General features: G+C 57.8%; 1 protein-coding gene across 5 annotated transcripts in view; it reads right to left on the bottom strand.

Moving 5' to 3' along the window:
• Positions 1–317: 317 nt before the first annotated feature.
• Positions 318–23,429, bottom strand: part of CUX2 (cut like homeobox 2) — a 238,762-nt gene continuing 215,650 nt past the window's right edge. For all 5 annotated transcript variants that reach the window (XM_044775877.2, XM_044775879.2, XM_070516036.1 and 2 more), the window contains exons 15-22: positions 22,239–22,913; positions 21,361–21,462; positions 16,734–17,503; positions 15,964–16,123; positions 9,150–9,419; positions 8,300–8,488; positions 6,870–7,143; positions 318–3,294 (exon numbers count right to left, since the gene is read on the bottom strand). In XM_044775877.2, the coding sequence (XP_044631812.1) occupies positions 2,484–3,294; positions 6,870–7,143; positions 8,300–8,488; positions 9,150–9,419; positions 15,964–16,123; positions 16,734–17,503; positions 21,361–21,462; positions 22,239–22,913 (3,251 nt within the window). In that variant the 3' untranslated portion in view covers positions 318–2,483. The remainder of the gene's footprint in view (positions 3,295–6,869; positions 7,144–8,299; positions 8,489–9,149; positions 9,420–15,963; positions 16,124–16,733; positions 17,504–21,360; positions 21,463–22,238; positions 22,914–23,429) is intronic.

The raw sequence follows: 23,429 nt of genomic DNA, 5'->3' as shown, positions 1-23,429 counted from the left end.
ACAGCACGACGGCCAGCCGAGGCGTCCACAGGGCCCGGGCGGGGGCGCGGGCGAGGGCCGAGGCACACGGCAGCGAGTCTCCCATCTCAAGGGGGCAGCCACTCCTCGGCGGGCGGTGGCCACGTCGGAACTTGGCCGTGGTGTGGCCAGATTTTACGGTTCTCAAAGGAAGCCGGTAATCGCAATTTTTATGTGACGTGCCTTCGTGTTTCCGTGGTGGCGAAATCACTCAGAAACCAGTTTTTAAAAACACCGTTAAACACTCTGAGGACCCTCCCGCCCCCCAGCTCCAGAACAAAGCAAGCCGAACGCCCAGACATTATTATACAATTCTGTATTGAGCGACGCGTTGACAGAACGTGTTCTTTTTTCTTTAAAATTTTAAACAAAGTTCATGAATCTCTCATAGAAACGGTTTTGTGGGTTTCTGTTTTGTTTCGACCGTCCGAGGACGTGAACCTGACAAAGCTGTTCACGGGTCCGCCAGCTTTCGGTGCGACGGGATGTCCGTGCTCAGAAGACCATACTAAGCGCTCATCCAATCCCGCTCCCGAAAGCCGGATTTAGTGTCTGGGAGTCGCAGGCCGCGTGGACGCCGGGAGCCCGTGGGTGGGTCTCAGTAAAAAGCGGTGTGTTCCCCCACGGTGGTCTTCGTCGCCAGAGGGCGGTGGTGGCTAAAACGGGACGTTTGGTTTGTTCCAGATTTGATGACTCTGAAAATTGGTCACTGTTTCCTATTGTCAACGTATAAAAATACCTTCATCTGGGTAAAAATGTCTACAGTGGAAAACTCTTCAATGCATAGCCTGGGTATACAGAAAAGGAGATTTTCCTGCAGGATTTGCGTCCTTCGGTGACTGGCGTGGAGCCTGCAGTCTGGGCTGGGTGCACGAGAGCGGAGATTCTGGAACGGCTGTCAGTTGTCCCCTTCTGGTCACCGGGCTGCCAGCCTGGCTTCAAAATGCTCCTTGCATCCTCGAAGCCCCCGGCAGCCGTCTCTCCCCTGGCACTGGATCGGCACCGATTGAGGCCACCTTCTCCTCGTCGTTCCGGACTCAGCTGGGGAGTCGCCCAATTCCGCCTTCCCACGGAGAGTTTGAAAAAGGAAAAGAAAGGAAAACAGGAGAGAGAGATCCAACAACCAATATGGTGGCCGTTCCATCCAGACCAGGAACTCTCCCCCTGGAAGCCAAGATGACGAAGACGCCAGAGGAAGGCTTCTCAGAGTTGGGGGGTAGAGTCCCTGCTCCCCAGAAGGTCACGCAAGGGAAGGCAGGCGGGGGGCCTGGGAGGCTGGGGTACGGTGGTCATGCTGTGGTGAGCTCAACCTCGACGCTTTGTTCTGCGCGGGTGTGGTGCCGCAGACGCCTTCCAGAAAGAGCAGCGGGGCCAACATGAGAGAGAGTTGGGCGAAGGGGAGATGGCGTGTCAGCTGGACGCATCTACTTTGTGGTGCTGGGCGCTTGTGGGATGCCCAACGCTGGGAGTTTCTTAAAATGCTTGGCGGGAAGATGGTGGCCACAGCCTTGCTCTGGAGAGCTGGTGGGGAAACCTCCTGCGCTGTGGCCCCGATTCAGGCTGCGGAATGGGGTCCCTCTGGCTCAAGCCCCCCCTCCAGTCGCACGCCCCCGTGCCTGGCTTTGCAAAGGATCCACAGACACATCCTGTCCACCGATGGACGCAGCGAAGGCCACAGGTTTCTGACCGGAGGGAGTGGACCATGCTCGGTGGGACGGTCGGCCACAGCCCGCAGCTCTCCACTGGCCACAACACCCTGGGACACTCTGCTTTATCGAGGTTGCAAAGCGGACCACCGGAGCGACACACGTCCTCAGCGGCATCGAGGCTTTCGTTTAGAGTCTTGCGGACTTTTCTCTTTCCAGCACGGTTTCTGGAAGGGCAGTAGCGACGCGCTGTGTCTCACAGACAGATGTGGAAAAAACCGCGGTTCCAAGGTTATCTAAATTTTGGTCAGTCTTATTGTGTTTTGTGATGGCTTTGAACAACTGTCTTCTTTTAATCTCATCTAGTGGCAAAAATGACACAATGTCAGTGTATCCTTCACGACACTTGTGACAGCGTCCGGACTTATAACTCTCTGCAATATCAAAACAGCATCAGCTGGGGATAAATTCCAAAGGATCCTTTATTAAAATAGCTAAAAGAGGTCTATAAATATTTATTTATTTTTCTAAAAGAGTTTGGAGTCTCCAGGGGAAAATGTGACGCCGCTTCGCTTCTGCCTCCCACCGAGAGGCCGGGGTGGGGAGGAGGGTGCCCCCTGGGGCAGGGGGTGCCGAAAAGAGGAGGCAGTGGCACCCGCCCCGCCCGCTCACATGACTTCCTCCAACTAGGGTTACAACAAAAAACGTAAACGGCATAACACTGCTGTCCACACTGGGAGGGCTGGGTTCCTCCCTCCCTCGCCCCACCCTGTCGGGGAGAGGGGAGGCGGCCACCCGGTGCGCCCCTCGCCCCCGCCTTCAGAACTCCCACTCCAGGGCCTCCTCGCGATTGGCAGCCCTCTCGAGCCGGTAGATGATGCTGTTCAGGTTGGCCATCTTCTCGTGCCGCCGCTGCAAGTTGGGGTTCGCCTTGGTGCCCGGGGGCAAGGCCCCGGCCGTGTCGGCAGTGGGGCTGCTGGCACTCGGCACTTTGGAAGGGGGTCCACTGGGCGAGGATGGGGAGATGGGGGCAGAGGAGGAGGGCACCGGTGACACAGACATCATGAGGCCCGGCGAGGAGGCGGCCGAGGGCGAGTTCAGTGACGCCTCCAGGCTGCAGCGTGAGGACTCCGAGGCTGACTTAAAACTCAGAGGGTCCTGGTGTAGCCGCTCCCCACCTTCACTCTCTCGGGGGGGCTGTAGTGAGGGGCAGTCTGGGGTGGTCCCGCCTGGAAAAAGGAGCCCTGGGGCCACTCTGGGGAGTCTGTCATTACCCGGAGGGTCGGGGTGTGCCTCTCTGGGGGAACCGTGGCCTTCGTCGGGCTCCCCCGAGTCCCGGAGCTGACCGCCCGCCCCCCTCTCCTCCTCTGTCTGCTCCTCCGTCTGCTCCTGCTTAATCCTCACTTGGGCCTTGTCCTGGGCCGTTGAGGGGTTGGCGCTCTCCGCGGGGCCCTCCTGAAGCTCCAGCTCCTTCACGGCCGGCTTCTGGTCCTCAGCCTCGGAGTTGGGGCTCTGCAGGGTGGGGTCTCGGTGGGAGTGGCCTGGTGGGAGGACGCCAGGACCCCCACTGGGTTCGAGGTCTGGTTCGTCTTGGGTCCCCTCCACCAACATCTCCCGGCGCATCCGGGACCTGGGGCAGAGACGGTGGTAAGCGAGGGGCTGGACGGGGACCCGGCTGACCCTGGGCTCCATCCACAAGGGTGCCATTTTGACCCCACCCACTTTCCTGGGGGTTCACCAGGCACTAGGCTTCTCCACGTGCAGCATCTTAGTAAGTTCCCTCAACAACCCTCCAAGGTGGGTGCTACTATTATCTCGACTTCACAGAGGAGGAAACAGGGCCAGAGATGTGGACTGACTTGCCCCAGGTCACACAGCCTAAGTAAGTGGCAGAGCGAGGACTTGAACTCAGGACTGTTGGATCCCAAAGCACACGACCTACACCTGCGCCGTCCACTACAGTAGCCACCGGCCACGTGCGGCTCTTGAGCACTTAATGAGGCTGTGAGGGTAAAACATGCACTGGATTTGGAAGGCTTAATACAAAAAAAAATTGCAAAAGATCTCATTAATAAAGGTTTTATATTGATTACACATTGAAATGGTTATTTTGTATATATGGGGTAAATAAAATACACTATTACAATTAATTTCATCTGTTTCTTTTTCTGCCTTTCATGGGGTCACTAGAGAGCTTAAAATCACATATGTGGCTCGCATTGTGTTCCCACCGGACGGTGCTGTTCTGGAACGTTCCTCAAAGTCAGACTCAGACCTAGTTTGTGGCAACAGCTCCCTGCTTCTTTCCTGGAGCAACTCTTGGACGTCGGGCCAGCAGGGAGCTGAGGGGTGGGCAGTGACGCATCCAGGTCACCACGGCACGGTGGGGGAGCTGGGACCAGCCCCGGGGCACCCCCGCATTCCAGACCAGCACCCACTCTCTTCACGTCCCCGCCCGCCTGCCGTGAGAGGGAACTGAGTCTCAGATGTTACATTTTAGAGCAAGAAGGGCCAGGAATGGGCCTAACCCCATCCGCTCTTCCTAATAGGAAATGAGGTCCAGAGAGGTCCAACGACTCGTCCCAGGTCACAGAGCCACAGGGCTTCCTCAGGCCTTCAGTGCTATAGCCCTCTGTCCATTTATGTTAATAACGAAGTACACGTTATTGATATGTGACACTAACAATTATCAATTGTAATAAACATCACAAGAACGGGTGCTTGCCGTCAGGGAGCGGGCCAAGCACTTTTTGCAGATTATTTCATTTATTTTTCATGATAACCTTTTTTTCTGTCTTTCTTTTTCTTTGAGGAAGATTAGCCCTGAGCTAACATCTGCCGCCAATCCTCCTCTTTTTGCTGAGGAAGACTGGCCCTGAGCTAACATCCATGCCCATCTTCCTCTACTTTATATGTGGGACGCCTGCCACAGCATGGTATGCCAAGCAGTACCATGTCCACACCTGGGATCCTAACCTGTGAACCCTGGGCCACCAAAGCAGAGCGTGCTGAACTTAACCAGTGGGCCACGGGGCCAGCCCCCATAATCACCTTTTGAGGGGGACACTAGTCTCATTCCCAGTGACAATGCGACAAGGCTCAGAGAGCACGGGGATGGCCATGGTCACAGAGCCAGGAAGCAGTGCAGTCTGGCTGTGAACCCAGAAGTCTGGCTCCCTGCCCAGGTCAGGAATGGGCCCGGAGCCCAGAATCCTGGGCCTAGAGGGACAGTGAGGGGTCATCTGGTTCACTCTTCTCTCTCAGTCCCAGTCCCTTCACAAAGGTGGGCTTGCCCACCTTCTAGGGGACTCCAGCATCTCCCTCAGTCGCCTCTAGAGGGAAGAGCTGCTGGGACCAGGGGGAACCCTAGTAGTCCCCATAAGGTGAGATTTGAGGGGGGTTTAGGATGGCACAATGCCTGAAGCTTCATCATTAGAACTTCCAAACTCTAGATCAAGTATAAATCAAGCTAACAGTCATTTACACGATAGTATAAATTAGTCTTTTCGCCAATGCCTGACTCTCAACTCTATAGCAGGGCCTCCCTGGTAACTTTTTCTCAAAACATTCTGTTGTTCACCTTTCCCAGAGCTCACTGCAGCTTGTAATGATACATTAATATGAGTACTTGTTTATAGTGACCTTCCCTGAAGGTCTGGAAGAGATGTTAAGGGCAAGGACACTGTCTTGTTCTCTTCAGTGCCTGGTACAGAGTAATAACCTTTATCAATAAATATTTATCAAGTGAAATAATGTATTGTTCTATAACTCTTTGAGAGTAGTTTCTTTTAGGAGTGGAATTCTCTCTGCTCTTTGGTGCAAACTCTTATTCATCCTTCAAAACCCAGCTCAAATGCCACCTCTTCTGTAAAGTTTTCCCCAGGCAGAATTCCCTTTCCCTTCAGCCCCTTTATTCCTTCCTGTTTTACGTCATTTATTAGGTCGTAGTGAAATTATCTGGCTCATGATTTTAAGCTCCGTAAGGGCAGGGATGATGGCTTTGAGCCCTGTATCTCCACACCCTGGCTCACTGTGCATACACGGTGAATATTTATTGAATGACTATGTTGGATAATAATGGAGTGTCCAGTTCCTGAGGGAGAGGACGTCCCCACAGCCCCCAGGGAGGGAAGGATGACGTGAGGCTTTTAAGGCCCTCAGTCTTTGCCATTGGGCAGGCTCTGGGTCTGAGCTGGATAATAAGCAATTTTACAATGTGTTTACACCGACATGTTTTCATGTGATGCTCGATTCAGCACCATGGGTAAGTATTAGGTTCCTTATCTGTAAAATAGGCATGAGACTCAGAGAGGCACAGCGACTTGCCTAAGAACACACAGCCAAGGTGGGACCTGAACTCAGGTCTGTGTGATGCCCACGCCTGGGCTGTGGAGAGGAGATTTCAAGAATTCCACTCTGCTAGGCTCCTCCTTCCTCTTCTCCCTTGGGGATCAAGAGATCTTGTCTCTGCCCCTGGGGCGCATGGATGGGCTCTCCTTCTGGCACCACGGGGACACCAGGGACACTCCCTGCTCAGGAAGCTGGGTGGGGGGCGCCCCAGGGACGTCCCTGAGACTCACAGAGCCTTTTCCACGGGGCTCCCGGCTGGCCCTGCCCCATTCGGGCAACGCCTCAGCCCTGGGACTAAACGCCCAGGAAGTCTGGGCTCCTGCAGGTCAGCGGCTCCCAGGAGCAGGGCTGTGGGCGGAGGAGCAGCCACAGAAAGTGGAGTCACCACTCCCGAGGGGGCGGGCAGGGGCTGCCGGAGGGGTCTCCTTGGGCCTCGGAGCAGAGAGGCCAAGACCCCAATCAGGGCTGCGGCTACTCGGGCTCAGCCTGTGCCCGGCACACCACTCCCCGGCCCTCCCGGGGCAGGCGCAGGGCGAGCCGGGTGGTGGCATAAGAAAGGTGGCGACAGCGAGAACTTGGGCCGGGTATCTCATGCAACTGGCGGCCCGTCGAAGCCTCAGGACAACTGGAGGAAGCAGAGCCCATTACGGTTCCCATTTCCCAGGTGGGCAGACTGAGGCTCGGGAAGGGGACGTGCCCGGGGTCTCGCAGCTGGAAAGGGCAGAGCGGCCGGGCTGGCCTGGGTTCTAAGCCCGCGCATCCACACACCACGGCCTCCCCAGCTCCCGCTGCCAGGCCGGGCTCCCTCCAGGCCCTGAATGGGCAGGGGCGTCCGGCCAGACCCCGGAGCCGCACCTGTGGTTGTGGAACCAGTTGATGACGGTGTTGGTCTTGAGGTTGAGCTGGAAGGAGAGCAGCTCGATGGTCTGCTGGGAGGGGTAGGGCTCCAGCTGGTAGGCCTGGCGCAGCGCCTCCTTCTCCTCGGGCGCCAGCACCACCCGCGGCTTCTTGATCTGCAGGAGGCCCAGCTCCGGGGGCTGCAGGCAGGGGCTGGGGCACTCCGAGCGGCCGGCCGGGGACTCGCTGTCGGAGCCGGTGCTGATGAGGCCGTACCTGCGCTTCAGGTAGGCTGGGGGCGGGGCGGAGGGCTGAGGGGGCTGCCCAAGGCCCATCGCTGCCTCCACGCCCCCAGCCAGCCCCCCAGCCCCTTGGGCTCCCAGTCTCAGGCTGCCCTTCCACTCCCTCCCCACCCACGCTGGCCCTGGCCACCCACCCTGCCTCTGAGGTCTGCCCGTTAGCTCCCAGGTGTTTACGTGTGTAGAGGGCTTGGCAGCTGCTGACTGATAAGAAGTGCTCAAAATGGGGTACCTGCAGCATGGTCCCAATTGTCAGAAGTGTCACTGAATTTCACTAGTCTTGCTGGGGGTGGGGGCAGGGCATGGATTTAAAGGAACCCAGTAAGTGCTGATGCATCTCAACCTCCAATCCTCAAAAGGAGGAAAAAACAAGCCCACTTCAGAATGGAGGATGGAAGGTACTAGGGTCTCACTAATCCTCACAGCAATGTCCTGAGGTCGATGCTCTTGGCACTTACTTTCAGATGAAGTAGAGAGAAGCACAGAGAGGGGAAGTAAGCTGCCCAAGGTCACACAGCCAGAAAGCGGCAGGCCGGGTTCTCAACTAGAGTCGTCCGATGCCAGCAGCCCAGGCTTGGCACGTGCCCCTCCCAGCCTGGCCTGACCCTGGGCCCCCCTCGTGAAATGCTGTCCACTCCTCATCTCTCATGTCCCACTGGACCCTGAGCTTTCTAAGATCCAGGAGTCCCTTAGGCACAGCATGAGCCGGGCTCACAGCAGGTGCTCAACGCCAGCTCACTTCCCAGGGATGTACGATACGCCGGACGAGGTAAGAGTCGGCAGTCCCCCTGCCCACCCCACAGGGAGGGTTCCTGTTTGCTGGGTCAGTTCTGGGTAATGGGCAAAGGGGTGTGGGTGGGGATACAGAAGACGGAGGGGCCAGAGAGCGTTCTGGTAACGTGCAGAGGGCGTTGGCGGAAGACCCTGGAGCAGCCCTGGTGTGTGGAAGGATGCTGAGAGGGACAGGGTTGACTTTCCATGGGAGAAGCAGTAACTATAGCTGCTTTCAGTTACATTCTGTGGGACTGCTGTTTCTTGCAGCCCCACCAGGCTGAGACTGGACCACCCGGGCCTGGATCTATTTGGGTCACAACTAGATACGGTTCCAACGGGAAAACCTGAGGCCAGACCCGGAGCTCCTGTGCTCACCTTTCTTCTCCAGCTTCTTCATGTCCCTCAGCTTCTCCACGTTGTGGGGGTCACTGAGCCACAGCTGCATTCGCACAAAGGGCTCCCGCCCCTTCAGGCTCAGCTTGTGCCAGGGTTTGGGCCGGGATAGCAGGTCGGACACGGAGCCCTGCGTCAGACCCAGGATGCTCTCCCCAAACAGCCGCTGTCCTGGGGACAGAGGAGGAGGGCAACCCGTCACCCAGGCTGGGCAGGGGGCTCCCAAACGAGACAAGAAACGGGCAGAGACACAGGGGAGACCCCGAGGATGGAGGGGAGAGCCAGACACATGGGCACCCACACCCAGTGTGAAATGGAGGGGACCTCTCTGCAAAGTAGATTTGGGGGATGGGGACTTTTCTAACTAATTTTTTCTGTCCCATTTTAAAATAATGAACACGTCTTATTCTTATAATAGAAATTGTAGAGAAAAATTCGGGGTTTGCGTGCATCCCTCTGGGAGGGGGGCAGGACCGGCATCTAAGACTCAGAGGGGTTTGTGATCCCAAAACCGGAAGAATCCTGGAACAGATTTCTCCTCCATGCCCCAGAGATCCCCCGTCGGCCCGGGACGAGGACTACGCTAGAGGCGCACTGTTCCCGGGATTCTCCCGGAAGGAAGCTTTGAGGGCTGTGGCCTGAGACCTGCATTCACCTCCCTTTGTCCCACTCCAGGGACCCAGGTCAGACGCCTCCGAGAGGGTCCTGGACGCCCCGGGGCTGCCCGGCAACTGCAGACTCAAGCCCAGGGCCCTGGGTCCAACCATGGGCACCGTCCTCAGGTGGGAGCGGCCCAGGCAGGAGGCAACACCCGGATTCCCACCCCCTGTACCTAAGTTGTTGTCTGTGAGGACCTCTTTGACTCTCTTGGTGATGGAGTACGTGTCCAGCTCGGGGGACATGGCCACAATCTCCTGGATGCCCCCTGAGGCCTGGCTGCCCGAGGACATCTTGCCCCCCAGCGAGGAGCCGGAGCGGCCCTCTGGCTGCTGGTTCTCCTTGCTGCTCTCCAGCGACAGGCTCAAGGGCTCCTGGGAACTCTTCTCGGGCTCCACGGGGCTAGGGGGTGGGGATGGCGAGGACCTCGGTTCTGTGGGACTGGCTGTGGGCCACAGAGAGACAGAGAAGGCGGTCACCACAATCTGGCACAGACACACACAGGCTTGTCGCTAAAGCCAAGAGTTGGCAACAACCCATTTTGCAACCATCGCAGTAATATCGCAGGCAGGGACCATCCGGGGTGCAAAAACTGGCAGGTGACAGTGCAGTGAGGAACAGGCCAGTTACAGAGTCTCAGAGTGTCTCCCCACCACATACTAACCACACTGGAAGAGAGTAACTTTGCAGTGGGGACACCAGCTCAACCAGATGACCAAGTCACCATCAGCAACCACAGGACAAATGGACAACCGGTGCCTCCTGACGCGATGAGCTGAGGAACACAGCTCCTTCTGTGACATTCCCGCCAAAGTGCGCGCCTGAACCTAATCACCAGGCAGCATCGGACAACGCCAGAAAGCCTGTCCATAAAACAATGGGCTTCTAGTCCTCAAAGTGTCAAAACTGAAAACAGCAAGAGGCAGAAGAATCGCCCAAACTTAAAGACATTAAGGAGACGTGAGGACTAAATGCGCGTGATCCTGGATCGGGTCCTGGACAGAGAATAAAGCCACACAGAGGACATTATTGGGACGACCGAGGAAACTGGAACAGAGATGGCGGGTCACGTAACAGCATTGGACCACGGTAAAATTTCCCGTTTTTGGTAATCACCAGCTGAAGGATTTAGGGGTAAAGGGACATGATGTTTCCAACTTGTTTCTCAAATGGTTGAGAGAGAAAGAGCAGAGAAGTGGTAAAATGAGCAACTGCTGAATCTGTGTGTTGGGTACGGGGAGTTGTTCTATCGTTTCAACTCTTCGGGAAATTAGAAATTACATCAAAATAAAAAGTTTAAAAAAAAAGAAGAGGCTGGCCCAGTGGCTCAGCAGTTGTTTGCACGTTCCACTTCTCAGCTGCCCGGGGTTCACCAGTTCGGATCCCAGGTGTGGACATGGCACCGCTTGGCAAAAGCCGTGGTGTGGTAGGCATCCCACATATAAAGTAGAGGAAGATGGGCACGGATGTCAGCTCAGGGCCAGTCTTCCTCAGCAAAAAAGAGGAGGATTGGCAGCAGTTAGCTCAGGGCTAATCTTCCTCAAAACAAAACAAAACAAAACAAAACAAAAAAGAAGTTGGCAATGATCTACAAGTCCAAGCACCAGAGGTTAGCTAAATAAGATACGTGAGTCCCTGAAGCAAAGAAAAATGACGGAATGAGATGACGTCCGCGTGCGATGCACAAGGCCAGGGGTCCGACGCGCAGCGAGGTGACCGTAGAGAAAGCACTGTATCGCGTCCTCGACAGCTGCTGTGCAAGGAGGGCTGTCACTGCCCTGTGACCACAACACGATGGGCATTATGGGAGGCGGAGGCTGTGGGAGCGGTAAGCTTCGCGGTATGTACGCGTATCAAACCATCACACCGTCCACGTGAAACTTACACGGTGTTAGGTGTCAAATATCTCAATAAAGCTGGAAACAAAAAAAGATGTCCACAGTATTCCAGCACATGAGAAAAGTAAGTTTTTGAACCACATTTTTCGCTTGTCCAAAGACACTTGGTGTGAACGTATACCGGAAAACCGTTTGGAAGACGCCCTGGGTGGGGCGACTTTGCTAAGCCCCAGGCCCTGAGCTGTTAAATGGGGCCGTACAGCACATGGCCCCACACTCACGGCCCCTGCTCGGGGCCACCGGGGGCTCCACGGGGCGAGGGGGTCAGCCCCTGACCAGAGCCACCCACTGGACCGTCCAGTGTGAGCAGAGCTCCCTGATCATCAGGGAGGGCAGGGGCCGTGCCAGGGAGGCGCCCCTAATGGCAGTCTAGACATCGTAGCGCTGGTCCACGTGGTACCTTCCAGCAAAGGATAAAGCGTGCCTCTTCCTCAAGGCATTTGACTGCTGCCTGCTGGAAATTTGTTAAAAGAAACAGAAAAACCTGCGATAGCTAGGAAGTGAAGGGAGCCCATAACCGTCCTGCGGTGGCTCTGATTCCAGAAGGCACATCCTGAGCCTCTGCTCTGCGTGGGTCCCTCCCTCCCTGTGGACAGCAAGTGCATCACTCTCATCAGACCACTCTCAGGCTCTGGAACCTTCGATGGCTCCCACTGCCCCCTGCGCCAGAAATGTCTACCTCCTTGCCCTGAGGTTTAAGGCTCTGGACTCTCTTGTCCCTGCTCACCCCACAGGCCTGGAGCTACTCACAGTCCCTCTAGTCCTCTCCAAACAAACCTCCTACATATGCCTTTGCCCAGGCTGGTCTTGCCACTGTGAAGGCCTTCCCCCAACCTTGAACTCCTATGCATCCTTCAAGACCCAGTCCCAAATGCCCCTTCCCTGAGGTGCACACCTTTGGGGTCTAATAGCACAGTAACTACACATTGTCACAGTTCACTAGAATTTCTTGCTTGTGCCAGATCACTCCCTTACCAGATGACACCAATGATGACGATGATGACAATGACAATAATTAATAAAGCTTCCTTTTATTGGGCACTTACCACTGCCCAGCATGGTGCTACGTGTTTTATGCCCATGATTTCAGGGCACCCTCCTAACACCTCTAGGAGGTAGGTACTATGTCATCCCATTTTATAGATGAGGAAACTGAGGCTCAGAGAGCTTAGGCAACGTGTCCAAGGTCACACAGCGCCTACTGGCAAAATCAGGACTTGAGCTCAGGTCTGCTTATGCCCAACACCGTCCTCTCACCCACCGCCTACGAGCCCCTGGAGGGCAGGGACCACACGCTAGGGAGTCCTAGAGGCCGGGGAGGCAGGAGGTGCTGGAACACGTCTGCTGAGTGAGTAAATTTCAGCCAGGACCCCTGATTACCCCTGAACGGTGCAAAGTGAAGTGCCTAAGTCCTGAGTCACGGCATCACAGGCCTGTGTGGCTGGCAGCCCAGGTCTGGGCTCACGGGGACTCTAACGTCCCCCCTACCCCCAAACTGGCTGATCCTGGCCATCCAGGTGACCTCTGTGTGATGCCAGAGCCGACACGGACACACGGACACGTCCCCCGTCACCGTCACCAGCAGAGACGCAAAGCCGGCGGGGAGGGGCCGGCCCGGGAAAGTGAGTGGCTGACCCCACGGCCGGCAGGGGAGGGAGCCGGGCTCAGCTGAGGAGCATTGAAGGTCTTCAAGGGCATCTGCCTCTGGAAAACCATCTGCACCCGCATCCCCACCCAAAGGGCCCGAGTCCAGCCAGAGAGGGAGCGGACGAGGGGATGGAGATAAACCCCGACGAGGAGCCCGAAGCCAGCCAGCACCCACCCCCGCCCCACCCCAGGCAGCACGTGGGCCTCTGCCCACGACTCTGACTGCGAGGACGCTTCCGACCAAATTACTGAAAGATGCGGAATCAACCCTGTCAGGAGGAACACGCTGACCACAAAGGGCCGAGGTCGGACGCGAGCAGTCAGCTGCGCTGGGGCTGGTCCCACTGCCTGTGGGGCTGGAGCCGGGGCGCCGGACAGGGCTGTGGGCGGGGCGCTGGGGCGGAGCGGGAGGCAGGGTGACCAACTGGTCTCCGTTTGCCTGGGACTTTAGTACAGAAAGTCCCACGTCCTGGGCAACCTCTCAGTCCTGGGCAAACGGGATGGTTGGTCACGACCGAGAGACAGCGAGGGAGCGAGATGGAGGGACAGGGAGAGACAATGAGGGAGAACAGAGCGAGCAGAGTTAGAAGACGACGGTGAGAAAGGCGCAGAGAGAGAGGGGCAGGGGAAGCGGGAGGTGGGGGGAGAGAGAGAGAGAGAGGTGGGACAGAGACACAGCAAGAAAGTCAAGGGGGAGCGAGGGGCGGTGACGGGGAGAGACAGCGGGAAGACAGAGGGGCCGCGTGGCAGCAGGGCTTCCTCAACTGCTCGAGATTCTGAGAGGCCTTGGACAGAAGTGCCTGGAATGCTGATGTCGACCACTGTGGGCGTCACTAACGGGGCTGGTTAATTAACCTGGTGTCTGCACAGGTCACTGTTCATGGGCGGGGGGCCCACTTTATACCCGCCCCTGGCATCCGGCTCACCCCCAACGCCCCGGACAGTGGGGGATCCAGCCCCAGTCCCTGCCCCACTGGCCAGTGTGGAGGGGCCATGGACAAATGAGGGGCTGGGACAGGCCCAGACCCACGCCCATGGCCAGACTACGCAACCTTTGGGCAGCGGATCACTCTCCTGACTCTGGGCTGTGGACAAGTGGCGGCCTTGGTTGGATCAGCCACCACGTTCCCCTTGGGCCAGTGGCTACCGCTCACATGTCTGCTTCCACGAACCGGGGGCCCTGGCATCCTGGTCTGTGGGTAAGCAGGTGACCGGGGGTCACGTCACCTGCACACACCTCCCACCCCAAACCACGGATGGTCCTGCCTCCCAGCCTTTGCTTGTGCCATTTCTTCTGCCAGGAACACCAATCTTGATTGTCTTTGCCTAACTCTATTCTCCTCCAAATCTTTCCACAATAAGAAACTTAAAAACCCCAGGCGAGGAGACATCGGGGCAATGCAGATCAAGATAAAATGGGATACCACTTCACGCCTACTAGGATGGCTCTGGTCAAAAACGGAGAATAGCACGTGCGGACAAGGATGTGGAGAAATAGGGATGCCGCACACACTGCTGGGGAGGGAAATGGTGCAACCACTGTGGAAAAGTTTGGAAATTCCTCAGCGAGTTAACACAGAGTTACGGTACAACTCAGCAATTCCACTCTCAGATATGGGTCCAAAGGAACCACATCTGAAAACAGATGCCAAACAGAAACACGCACGTCAACCTTCACCGCAGCATGAGTCACCACGGCCACAGGCTGGTCCATCCACACAGTGGAACAGGAGTCAGCCACGAAAGGAATGAAGCTCTGACACCTACTACACCACGCATGGACGTGAAAACATCACGCTAAGGAAAGAAGCCAGACACAAAAGGCCAACGCTGTGTGATTCCACCGGGATGAAACACCCAGAGCGGGAAGACCCACGGAGTCTGAGAGCAGGCTGGCGGGTGCCAGGGGCTGGGGAGGCGGCAGTGGGAAGGATGCTTAATGGGTATGAGGTTTCCTCTTGGGTGATGAAAACGTCCCGGAACTAGACAGAGATGGTCGCACGACACTGTGAATGCACCAAATGCCACTGAACTGCACACTTCAAAAAGATTGCAAAAACAGTAAATTTTATGTTATGTGAATTTTACCATAACAAAAAAATTAATTAAAACACAACACAACAACAAAAAGGATGGGAACCTCTCACGGGTGGGCCCTGCCGTGGGCACTCTAGGAGGCAGAGAGCCTAATGGCTAACAGCCCTGGGTTCTGATCCTGGCTCTGCCACCAACGGACTGGTGACCTTGGGCAAGTCACTACACTACTCAGACCCTCGGCTTCTTCTTCTGTACAACAGGAACCACAGACAGTCCTCCCCCGCCCCCACCGGCCCTGCCACCCCGCCCCAGTCGAGACTGACTTGAGGATGAAAGAAGAAAGCAGTGCAGCGCCCCACGCTGTGTGTGACAAGTGACCGCCGTCACTGTAACGGTCCCATTCGTTTGCCTACCCTCCTTATGGAGCAGTTTTTCAGTTAAAAATCCTAATTACAAAATATTTCAAAGTTTTGGAATATACAGAAAAAAATATGTAAGTCTCCCGTCCCTACCCTGGGCCCAGCACCGTAGTGGATGTTAACACTGCCCTGTTTGCCTCCAATCTTGTTTGTTTTAAAGACAAAGCAGCAGACGGCCAAAGCCCCTCTCCCCAGGCTGATGGGCCGTGGCTCCTTCTATTTTAATGCACAGCCTGGAGCCCAACACGACCACGTGTGCAGTCTTGCCCGCGGGCATCAGCGTCCTAAGCAAACATCATCCCCTGGTGCGCTTTTGTTGCTAGACAGCGTGGTTCTGGCGGAATTCCCCTTGCCACCTGGTGGTCTGGTTCGTCTCTGAGCTGGGACGTGGTTGCGTCCTGTGGACCAATCCCCAGTCCACAGGTGGGCAAGCTGGCCCAGCAGAGGGTCTCGGGCTCAGAGTCTGGCCTCTCCTCGTCTGTGCCTCTCTCTGGTCTCCGCGGGCAGTCAGGTGTCCTGTCCCCACAGCCAGGCCTCCTCACGGCCTGGGATCCCTGGAGTGCCCCCATCCCTCCGCTCTCGGGCTCTGAGACTTTGGACAACTCTCTGAGCCTTGGTTTCCTCACCCAGGCAAAGTTGAGACTCCACCTGCCTGTGCACTAGTGGACGGATAACGGTGGCCCCAGGCCCTGTGCTAAGAAGGATTCTGAGGCTGCACGGTGGATGATCGGGAAACGGGGTGGGGATGGGGCTCCACGTGCAAAGTTCTCTCCACTTGCTCCACGAGCCCTGGTCCCACCTGGTTTAAAACCAGCGACACATGCATCCCTCTGGGGAAGGAGCAGGGACCCCAGCTGGGAGCATGGTAGGCTTGCAGGGGCGCACCGTGGCTGCAGGGCTATGGAGCGGATGCGGGCCACTGCGTGGCCTGGGCAGGGGGTGCCCTCTGCGGCCTGGCTGCACCCCTGGAGGGCCCGCCTGCACTCACCCTGGGAGGCGCGGGGCGGCTGGCCGCCCGCCTGGCCGAGCTGGTCAGAGAGCCACAGTTGCATGCGGATGAAGGGCTCCCGGCCCTTCTGCGTCAGCTTGCTCCACGGCTTTGGCCGCGACAGCATGTCGCTGACGCTGCCCTGCGACAGGCCCAGCACCTGGGGACGGGCGGGGCGGGAACTGAAGGTCAGCAGGCCCCAGGGGCCCTGGCCATCCTCCACCCCTGCCCCCAAGACCCTCAGGGCTGCCTTCATCCGTCCCTCATTTCTCAGGGCCCGCGGGTGCCGTGCTGCGCCCCCTTGCAGTGCCCTCCCCGCATCCCTACATGTAAACATCCTCCTGGACTTGACGACCCCTCGGTGCCCCCTCCTTCAGGAAGACTTCCTCTGCCTCCCACTTGCGTCCCTTCTGCCTCCTCTGAACTCGCCTGCCCCTCTGCCTGCTGCCCTGCTAAGGGCAGAGGTGACGTTAAAAATGACTTCCCAGCTGGGACTGCAGGCCGACCCCATCAGGAGGCCCCGGCAGGGCTGAGCCTTCACCCTTCCATGGCTGGACCACGGGAGGGAGGCGGGCCCAGAGGAGGGGAGGCCAGCGGCTGTTTGCTAACCAGCTGGCAGCGCCCTGCTGGAGCCCCGGAGGACGGAGGGCCGGCCTTGCCGCCCGGGTCAGGCGGATGCAGGCTCAGGGCTGGGGCCGGGGTCACCAGGCCTGGGTGGCGGCCCTGCCGCCTGCTCCCCCATCTCTCCTGCCTGGGGGGCTGCTCCCCACCTTCTCCCCGAAGATGCGCTGGCAGATGCCGTTCTTGGCCAGCTTCTCCTTGACCTGGCGCGTCAGCTCCAGGGTGTCCACCTCGCGGTACATGTAGAGCTCGTACTGCTCGGGGGTCAGCGGTGGCACCGTGGGCTTCAGGCTGCGTGGCGCGAAGGCTGGGTAGCAGGCCGGCCGGCCCCCACACGCCTCGGGCCCGCCGCCCTCCGCCTTGAGCTCGGCCGAGCGCGGGGCCTCGTCCTCGCCGCCCGGCCCGTCGTCCTCGTCCGCTCGGGGCCAGGCGCGCCCATTGGGCTGGCCGGAGCAGCCGGACGAGGAGGAGGACAGCGACGGCGACACAGAGGCGAAGGGGCGGCCGAGGAGGCCGCGGTCCGAGGCCCAGTGGTGGTCGAAGTAGCCGGCGTCCCCGATCTCCGACTTGACCTTGCGGATGATGCTCTGCACGAAGGCGGCGGGGGACAGGACCGTGAGGGGCGTCTGCGTGGCGCTGCTGCTGGTTCCCCCGCCACCGCCACCGCCGCCACCGTCCTCCTGCTTGACGTAGGCCGGGGCTCCGTTCTGGCTCACGGCAACCAGCGAGGGCCGCTCTGGGGGCGAGGGAGGCACTGAGCGGCCCCGGGGGCCCGCCTCCATCTCCAGCAGGGCCTGCTGCTGCGCCTGCATCTCGCGGCGCGCTTGCTCCAGGATGTTCTTGATGGCATCTTCCGAGGTGCTGGCAGGGGCTGTGCCGTTGGTGATGCTCAATGGGGCTGTGGAGTTCTTGGGCTCACCTGCGGGGAGAATGACACTGTCAGGGCTGGGAGGGCAGAGATGTTCACGGTACGGTATTCATATCAGCAAAATGTTGGGAGGCAACCTCTGTGTCCAACAATTGGGGATGGGTTAAGTAAGTTATGGTCTATCTGTATGGAGGAATATTAGGCAGCCATGAAAAATCAGGTGGAGAGTGAGATTTGAGCATATGGGAAGAAAGTGCTCCTGGGGATAATGTAACATTTATTCTAACAGCAAAACAATGTCATGAAGCCAAATGCCCACAAAGAGAATGGATAATAAATAGTGTATGGTCACACAGTGAAATACTACCCAGTGCTGGCTGCACAACACTGTGAAGGTGCTAAATGCCACTGAATTGTTTCCTTTAACGTGGTTAATTTTATGTCATGTGAATTTTGCCTCAATTAAAAAAAAAAGTAATACACGCCTATTGTGGAGAGCTAAGAAAGCACATAAAATTAAGATGAAAATAAAAATTCCCTCTAACCTCTCTCCCCGAGGCAACCACGTGAAATATTCTTATGTACTCCCCTCTGGTCTGTTTTCCAAATCCATGCATGGATGATTATCCCTGACATGTGGGAGTGTAGCCTGGTTTGCCCCCACTCAGTATCAGCAGGAGTGTTTTTTCCTATGATTAAAAGTTCTTCTATCTGTCGTGGATGCGTATGCCAGTGAGGGGATATTCTCTGCTCCACTTACCGGATCCCCCACTGCTGGACTCTTAGGTTGTTTCTAGTTAGTCACTGTTGTGAATAACAATAAAGGAAGAGCTTGTACGTAAATCTTTGTCCCCATTCTGGACACTTCCTTCGATTCCCAGAAGCAGAATTCCCGAGTTAGAAGTCAGCCACAGTCACTTCCTCCCGGGCGACTGCCAGTCTCTCTCTGCTAGGCATTCCCTCTTGTTGGGGGTGTGGGTGACACCCTTGGCACTTTTCCTCTTGCTGAACTCTCCACAGACCCTGAATGGAAACCCCCTGGCTGGGCCGCTTGTGTCAATGTTTCCTCGCTGTGATGCTGCCTTTAAAATTTCCCTGCTGCCTTGTTTCTGACCCCTTGGTGGGAGAGCACTGGACAGGGAGTCAGGAGACCTGGGTCCTCCTTTGGTCTCTGTAACCGTGGGCACATCTTCCCCTCTCTGCCCTCAGTTGTCCTGTCTGTTTAGTGAGAGTGAGATTAGACTGTTTCTCATGGTTACTTCCACCCCAGTATCACGTCTCATCCACATCTATAAGCTGTGTCTAGCACACAGTAGGTGCTTAATAAATGTTTACTGAATGATTGCCTCTCTCTTGCTGCAGGAGCTGACCTAGAAGAAAGAAATGAATGTGTACCCAGTAGGGGCTCATGGGGTTATAGGGGTGTGGGGGGGTGTCAGCTCCCAGCCTGTGAGCCTCCCCTGGCCCCTCCCTGGGACAAGGCGGGAGGGAGGGCTCTGGGAGACTTGCTCCCAGCAGCAAGCAAAGGCTTGGGAATTGGGACACTTGCTCTGAGTCGCCACCAAGGGGCAGCAGACACCGCAAAATGGAGTGGCAGCGCTGAAGCCAGAGCCCAGTTCTAAATCAGGAACGGTCCATGCCGTGTTGCACTGCTCTGTGCTGGGCACAGGGATGTGACTGGGTCCCTGGCCACAAGAAGCTCTAGACTGGTGGGGGGACAGCCACAGCAGCAGAGTCATTTGTAACATGAACAAACAACAATAGAGACGATGATGATAACGTTAACCGTAACGACGGGTGACCCTTCAGGGGCACTGTCCTTGTGCCAGGCCCCAGGTTGAGCGCTGCCACACCTGAGCTCATTTGATCCTCACGCGACCTTCAGAAGGGAGTACTAATACTGTGCCTATTTGAAAGATGAGAAAATGGAGGCACAGAGAGGCTAAGTAAATTGCCCAAGGTTACACAGCTGATAAATAGCAAAATTTGCAGCCAGGCCACTCTGGCTCCATTGCACCAAGCAATGTAAATAATTATGCGGAATCCAACGAGGGATCCAAGTATCCAATCCATCTGGATAGGGAAGGGGGGCTTCCTGGAGGAGGTGACTTCTGAGTTGAGTTGTAAAGTATGAGCAGGAGTTGCCCAGGTGAAAGGTGTCTGGGCTGAGGATGGCGTTAGGGGCCCAGGGAACAGCCTGAGGATGGGCATGACTATACACAGTTCATCTGGGAGGTGTGGAGGCTCAGGAGGAGGCTGAAGGTTAGAGGGCTGTGGGCCTTGCTGAGGAAGTGGGATTTTGTCCTGAAGGCAATGGGGAGCCATGGAAGGATTCTGAGTAGAGACATGAAGATGTGTGTGCTCTAGAAAGACCCCTTCAGCCTCCGGGTAGAGAAGGGGCTGGCACGGGTCCTGGAATGTCACTGGAGGACCCATGAGGAGGCTACTGCAAGGGTCCTAGCAAGTGATGATGGCAGCTCACGAGGCTGGGGGCAGTGGGGGTGGGAATGAACAAGCTTGAGAAAACCACTTAGAGGGTGAAGGACCCCTGGATGGGGCGACAGATTGGCTGCTGGGGATTAGGGGTCAAGGACAGTCCCTCACCCCACGCCGGGTTTCTAGCACCATCGGTGACAGGTTCCCAGGTCCCGAGAGGGTGGCTTTGGGGAATAAGTGACGGGTAGGGCAGACAGTGAGGTCCGTCTCAGACACGCTGAATTTGAGGGGCCAGTGGGGGACACTGGTGGACACGCCCAGACGGCCGTCGGCTGTGGCTCCACTACTCTCCAGAGGGGTCTGGCCTGGAGAGGGAGCGACTCGGGCGTTGTTGGCTGTTGAAACTTCCAGGGGTGGACTAACTCATCCACTGAGCAGGAAAGCGAGAGGGCCTGGGGGAGCCCTGGGGGGCCCCACGTGCGAGGGGCTGATGAAGAACGCGCACTGTGGCAGGCCGAACGATGGGCCCCAAAGACGTCGGTCACAGCCGTGGGACCCGTGAATTTGTTACTTGACACGGCCCAGGGACTTCGCAGCTGCGACTGACGGAAGGGTCCTGAGATGGGCGACTGTCCTGGGTTATCCGGGGGGCCCAATGTCATCACAAGGTGCTTACGAGAGGGAGGCGGGAGGGTCAGAGAGAGAAAGCGAAGGTGCTACAAGGCTGGCCTTGAAGATGGAGGAAGGGGCCGCAAGGCAAGGAATGCGGATGGCCTCCGGAAGGCCCTAGAAGGAGGCGAGGAAACGGAGTCTCCCCTGCAGCTTCCAGAAGGAACCCAGCCTGCCGACACCTTGACCACAGCCAGTGAGGCTGATCGGACCTCTGACCCCGGAGCCGTAAGACCACAGCTTCGTGTTGCTCGTGGCTGCGTTTGTGGCTGCACGGCAGCATGAGGACATGGCCGCCGGGGCCCGGAGAGAGCACAGGGGCTGTGTCTCAGGGGGGGAGCCGGGAGCGCAGGTCTGCTTGGGACCCAGCGGGCGGAGGCGCAGGAGGAGGGCGGCCGGCCGGCCAGGGCCCAGGGCCGAGGCTCAGGCCTCAGCGTGTCTGCCAGGCTCCCGGGGATCACAGACCCTATGCCTCCCGAGAGCTGAGGACGGCGCTGCCAACAGAACTCGGCAACGGGGGACGCCTTCTGCAGCTGGGCTGCCCCGGCCGGCCGGCCCTCGTCACCCGTGCCACGCGGCTGGTGCGGCCGCGGAACTGAGGTTGTCATTTCGCTTTGTTTACTTAAACAGATCGAGCCACAGGTGCTGGTGGATCGGGCATGGAGGCCGTGGATTGGGCGCTTTCCGGGCCTAAGCCTCGCACTGCTGCAGCTTGTGCAAGAGGTGAAGAGGTTCTGACCTGCCTGGACTCCCCTCCGGGTGGACGGAGCGGGATGAGGCCCCGCCTGCAGTGTCACACTCACCCCCTTTCTGAGACTCGATCTCCTTCTTGGCCTGCTCCAGGATGCTCTTGATGGCGTCGTCCGAGCCTGTCTCAGGCGTGCGGATTCTCGGGGTGATACTGCCTGAGGGAGGAGAGGAGGCCTCTCTTGTGGGGACCTGCGTGTTGGGGGCCAGTCCCTGGAGTGGGGCCCTGCGTGAAGGGCTGGTCCCCTCCCTGGGAGTGAGGGCCAGGCTGTGGGAGTGCGGCAGGACCACCCCTTAGCTAGTCTGTGGGACAAACTGAGGACTCACAGTCATTCTGGCTTGAAACAATAATAATAACAAAAACAACAATGACGGCAGCCACCACCACAACAGCTAACAGTTCTCGGGCAGTTTCTCCGTGCTTTATACTCATTTGACCCCCCTAAGAGGCTGACAGATGGGGAAAACGAGTCACAGGGAAGCTAAAGTGAATGGCCCGAGGTCAGCCAGTGGATGAATGGCAGAGCGGAGACTCAAACTCAGGTGTCGGCGAGGTCAAAGTATGCCCTTCACACAGATTACCCAAAAACCAAGTCTGGCAAGCTTGGCCGTCATGCAGGCCATCTTACTGATGGGTAAACTGAGGCTTGGGGTGCTCAGGGGGTACATGCCAGGGCAGCCCCTGGGCCTGGCCTTTTCCCTCATTATCAGCCTGAGCTGCCCATGAGGGCCAGGAGAGCAGGGGAGAGCCCCAGGCCCAGGAAACTGAGAGGGAAACTGAGGTACAGAGAGGCAAAGTCACTCGTCCTGGGTGACACAGCGGGAGGCAGCAGAACCAGGCCCTGCACCCGGCCCGTGCTCTGCCCAGCCAGCCCCCGGCCCTGGGCTTGGCCGCGGGTCCAGGCCTGAGCCCCTCGGCCCGGCGGCCACTGACCTCGCTGCCGCACCTGGATGGTCCTCAGAGCCAGCACGTTCTGCTCATCCGACAGGAACTGCTTCATCTTGATGAAGGGCTCCTTGCCCTTCACCGTGAGCTTGCGCCACGGCTTGGGCCGGGCCAGGATCTCGCTGACGGAGCCCTGCGACAGCCCCAGCACGTAGTGGCCGAACACCCGCTGCCCGATGTTGTGCTTGAGCAGCTGCTCCTTCACCTGGAAGGCGATCTCCGCCGTGTCCAGCTGCTCCTCCTCTGGCCCGGCCCCCGGCCCGGCCCCACCACCCCCTGCTCCGTCTGCCGGCTCGGGGCCCCCGGGCGGCTCGGGGCCAGGGGCGGGGGTGGCAGGGGCCGTGGGGGGCTTGGCGCCATAGAAGGCTGGCGGAAACACCAGCAGGCCGCCCGCCTCCCCCTTGAAGGTAGCCGGGGCCATCATGGGCTTGGACGGCAGCACGTCCCCTGCCAGTCTCTCCCCCGAGGCCAGGCCGGGGAAGGGGGACAGCGAGAAAGTCCGAGGGCCGTCGGGGCCCAGGCTGGGGCCCAGCAGGGGCTGCCCAGGGCCTGGGGACAGGGGGTCTTCGGGCCCTGGCAGTGGCGGGAGCTGTGCAGGCGACGGGTAGGACTGTTCCATGCCCAGCGAGTCCTTGAGGGAATCGTCCTCTGAAGGGTCCTCCTCTAGAACGCGAGAGACAGACAGACAGACGGGGGAAGAGGGGAGAGACATACAGACAGATGGAGGAAGAGGGGATAGATAGACAGACAGACAGAGGAAGAGGGGAGAGACAGACAGATGGGGGAAGAGGGGAGAGACACACAGACAGAGGAAGAGGGGAGAGACAGACAGACGGAGGAAGAGGGGAGAGACAGACCGACAGATGGAGGAAGAGGGGAGAGACAGACCGACAGATGGAGGAAGAGGGGAGAGACAGACAGAGGAAGAGGGGAGAGACAGACAGACGGGGGAAGAGGGGAGAGACAGAGGGAGACAGGGAGACAGAGGAAGCAGTAACAAGAGACACACACAGGAAAAGAGACCCGACGGAGAGACAGACAGGGAAACAGAGGGAGAGAGAAATCACATGAGAAAGAAATCACGCACAGCCAAGGAAGAGACAGAGACAGACAGAGAGAGATAGAGAGAAAGACAGAGAGAGAGAAAGAGAGAGACAGAGAGACAGTGAAAGGCAGGCA

This window comes from Equus asinus, chromosome 8, assembly GCF_041296235.1.
Source record: "Equus asinus isolate D_3611 breed Donkey chromosome 8, EquAss-T2T_v2, whole genome shotgun sequence".
Lineage (NCBI taxonomy): Eukaryota > Metazoa > Chordata > Mammalia > Perissodactyla > Equidae > Equus > Equus asinus.
The sequence above is the reverse complement of the archived record's forward strand: the minus strand, read 5'-3'. Positions and strand labels throughout refer to the sequence as shown.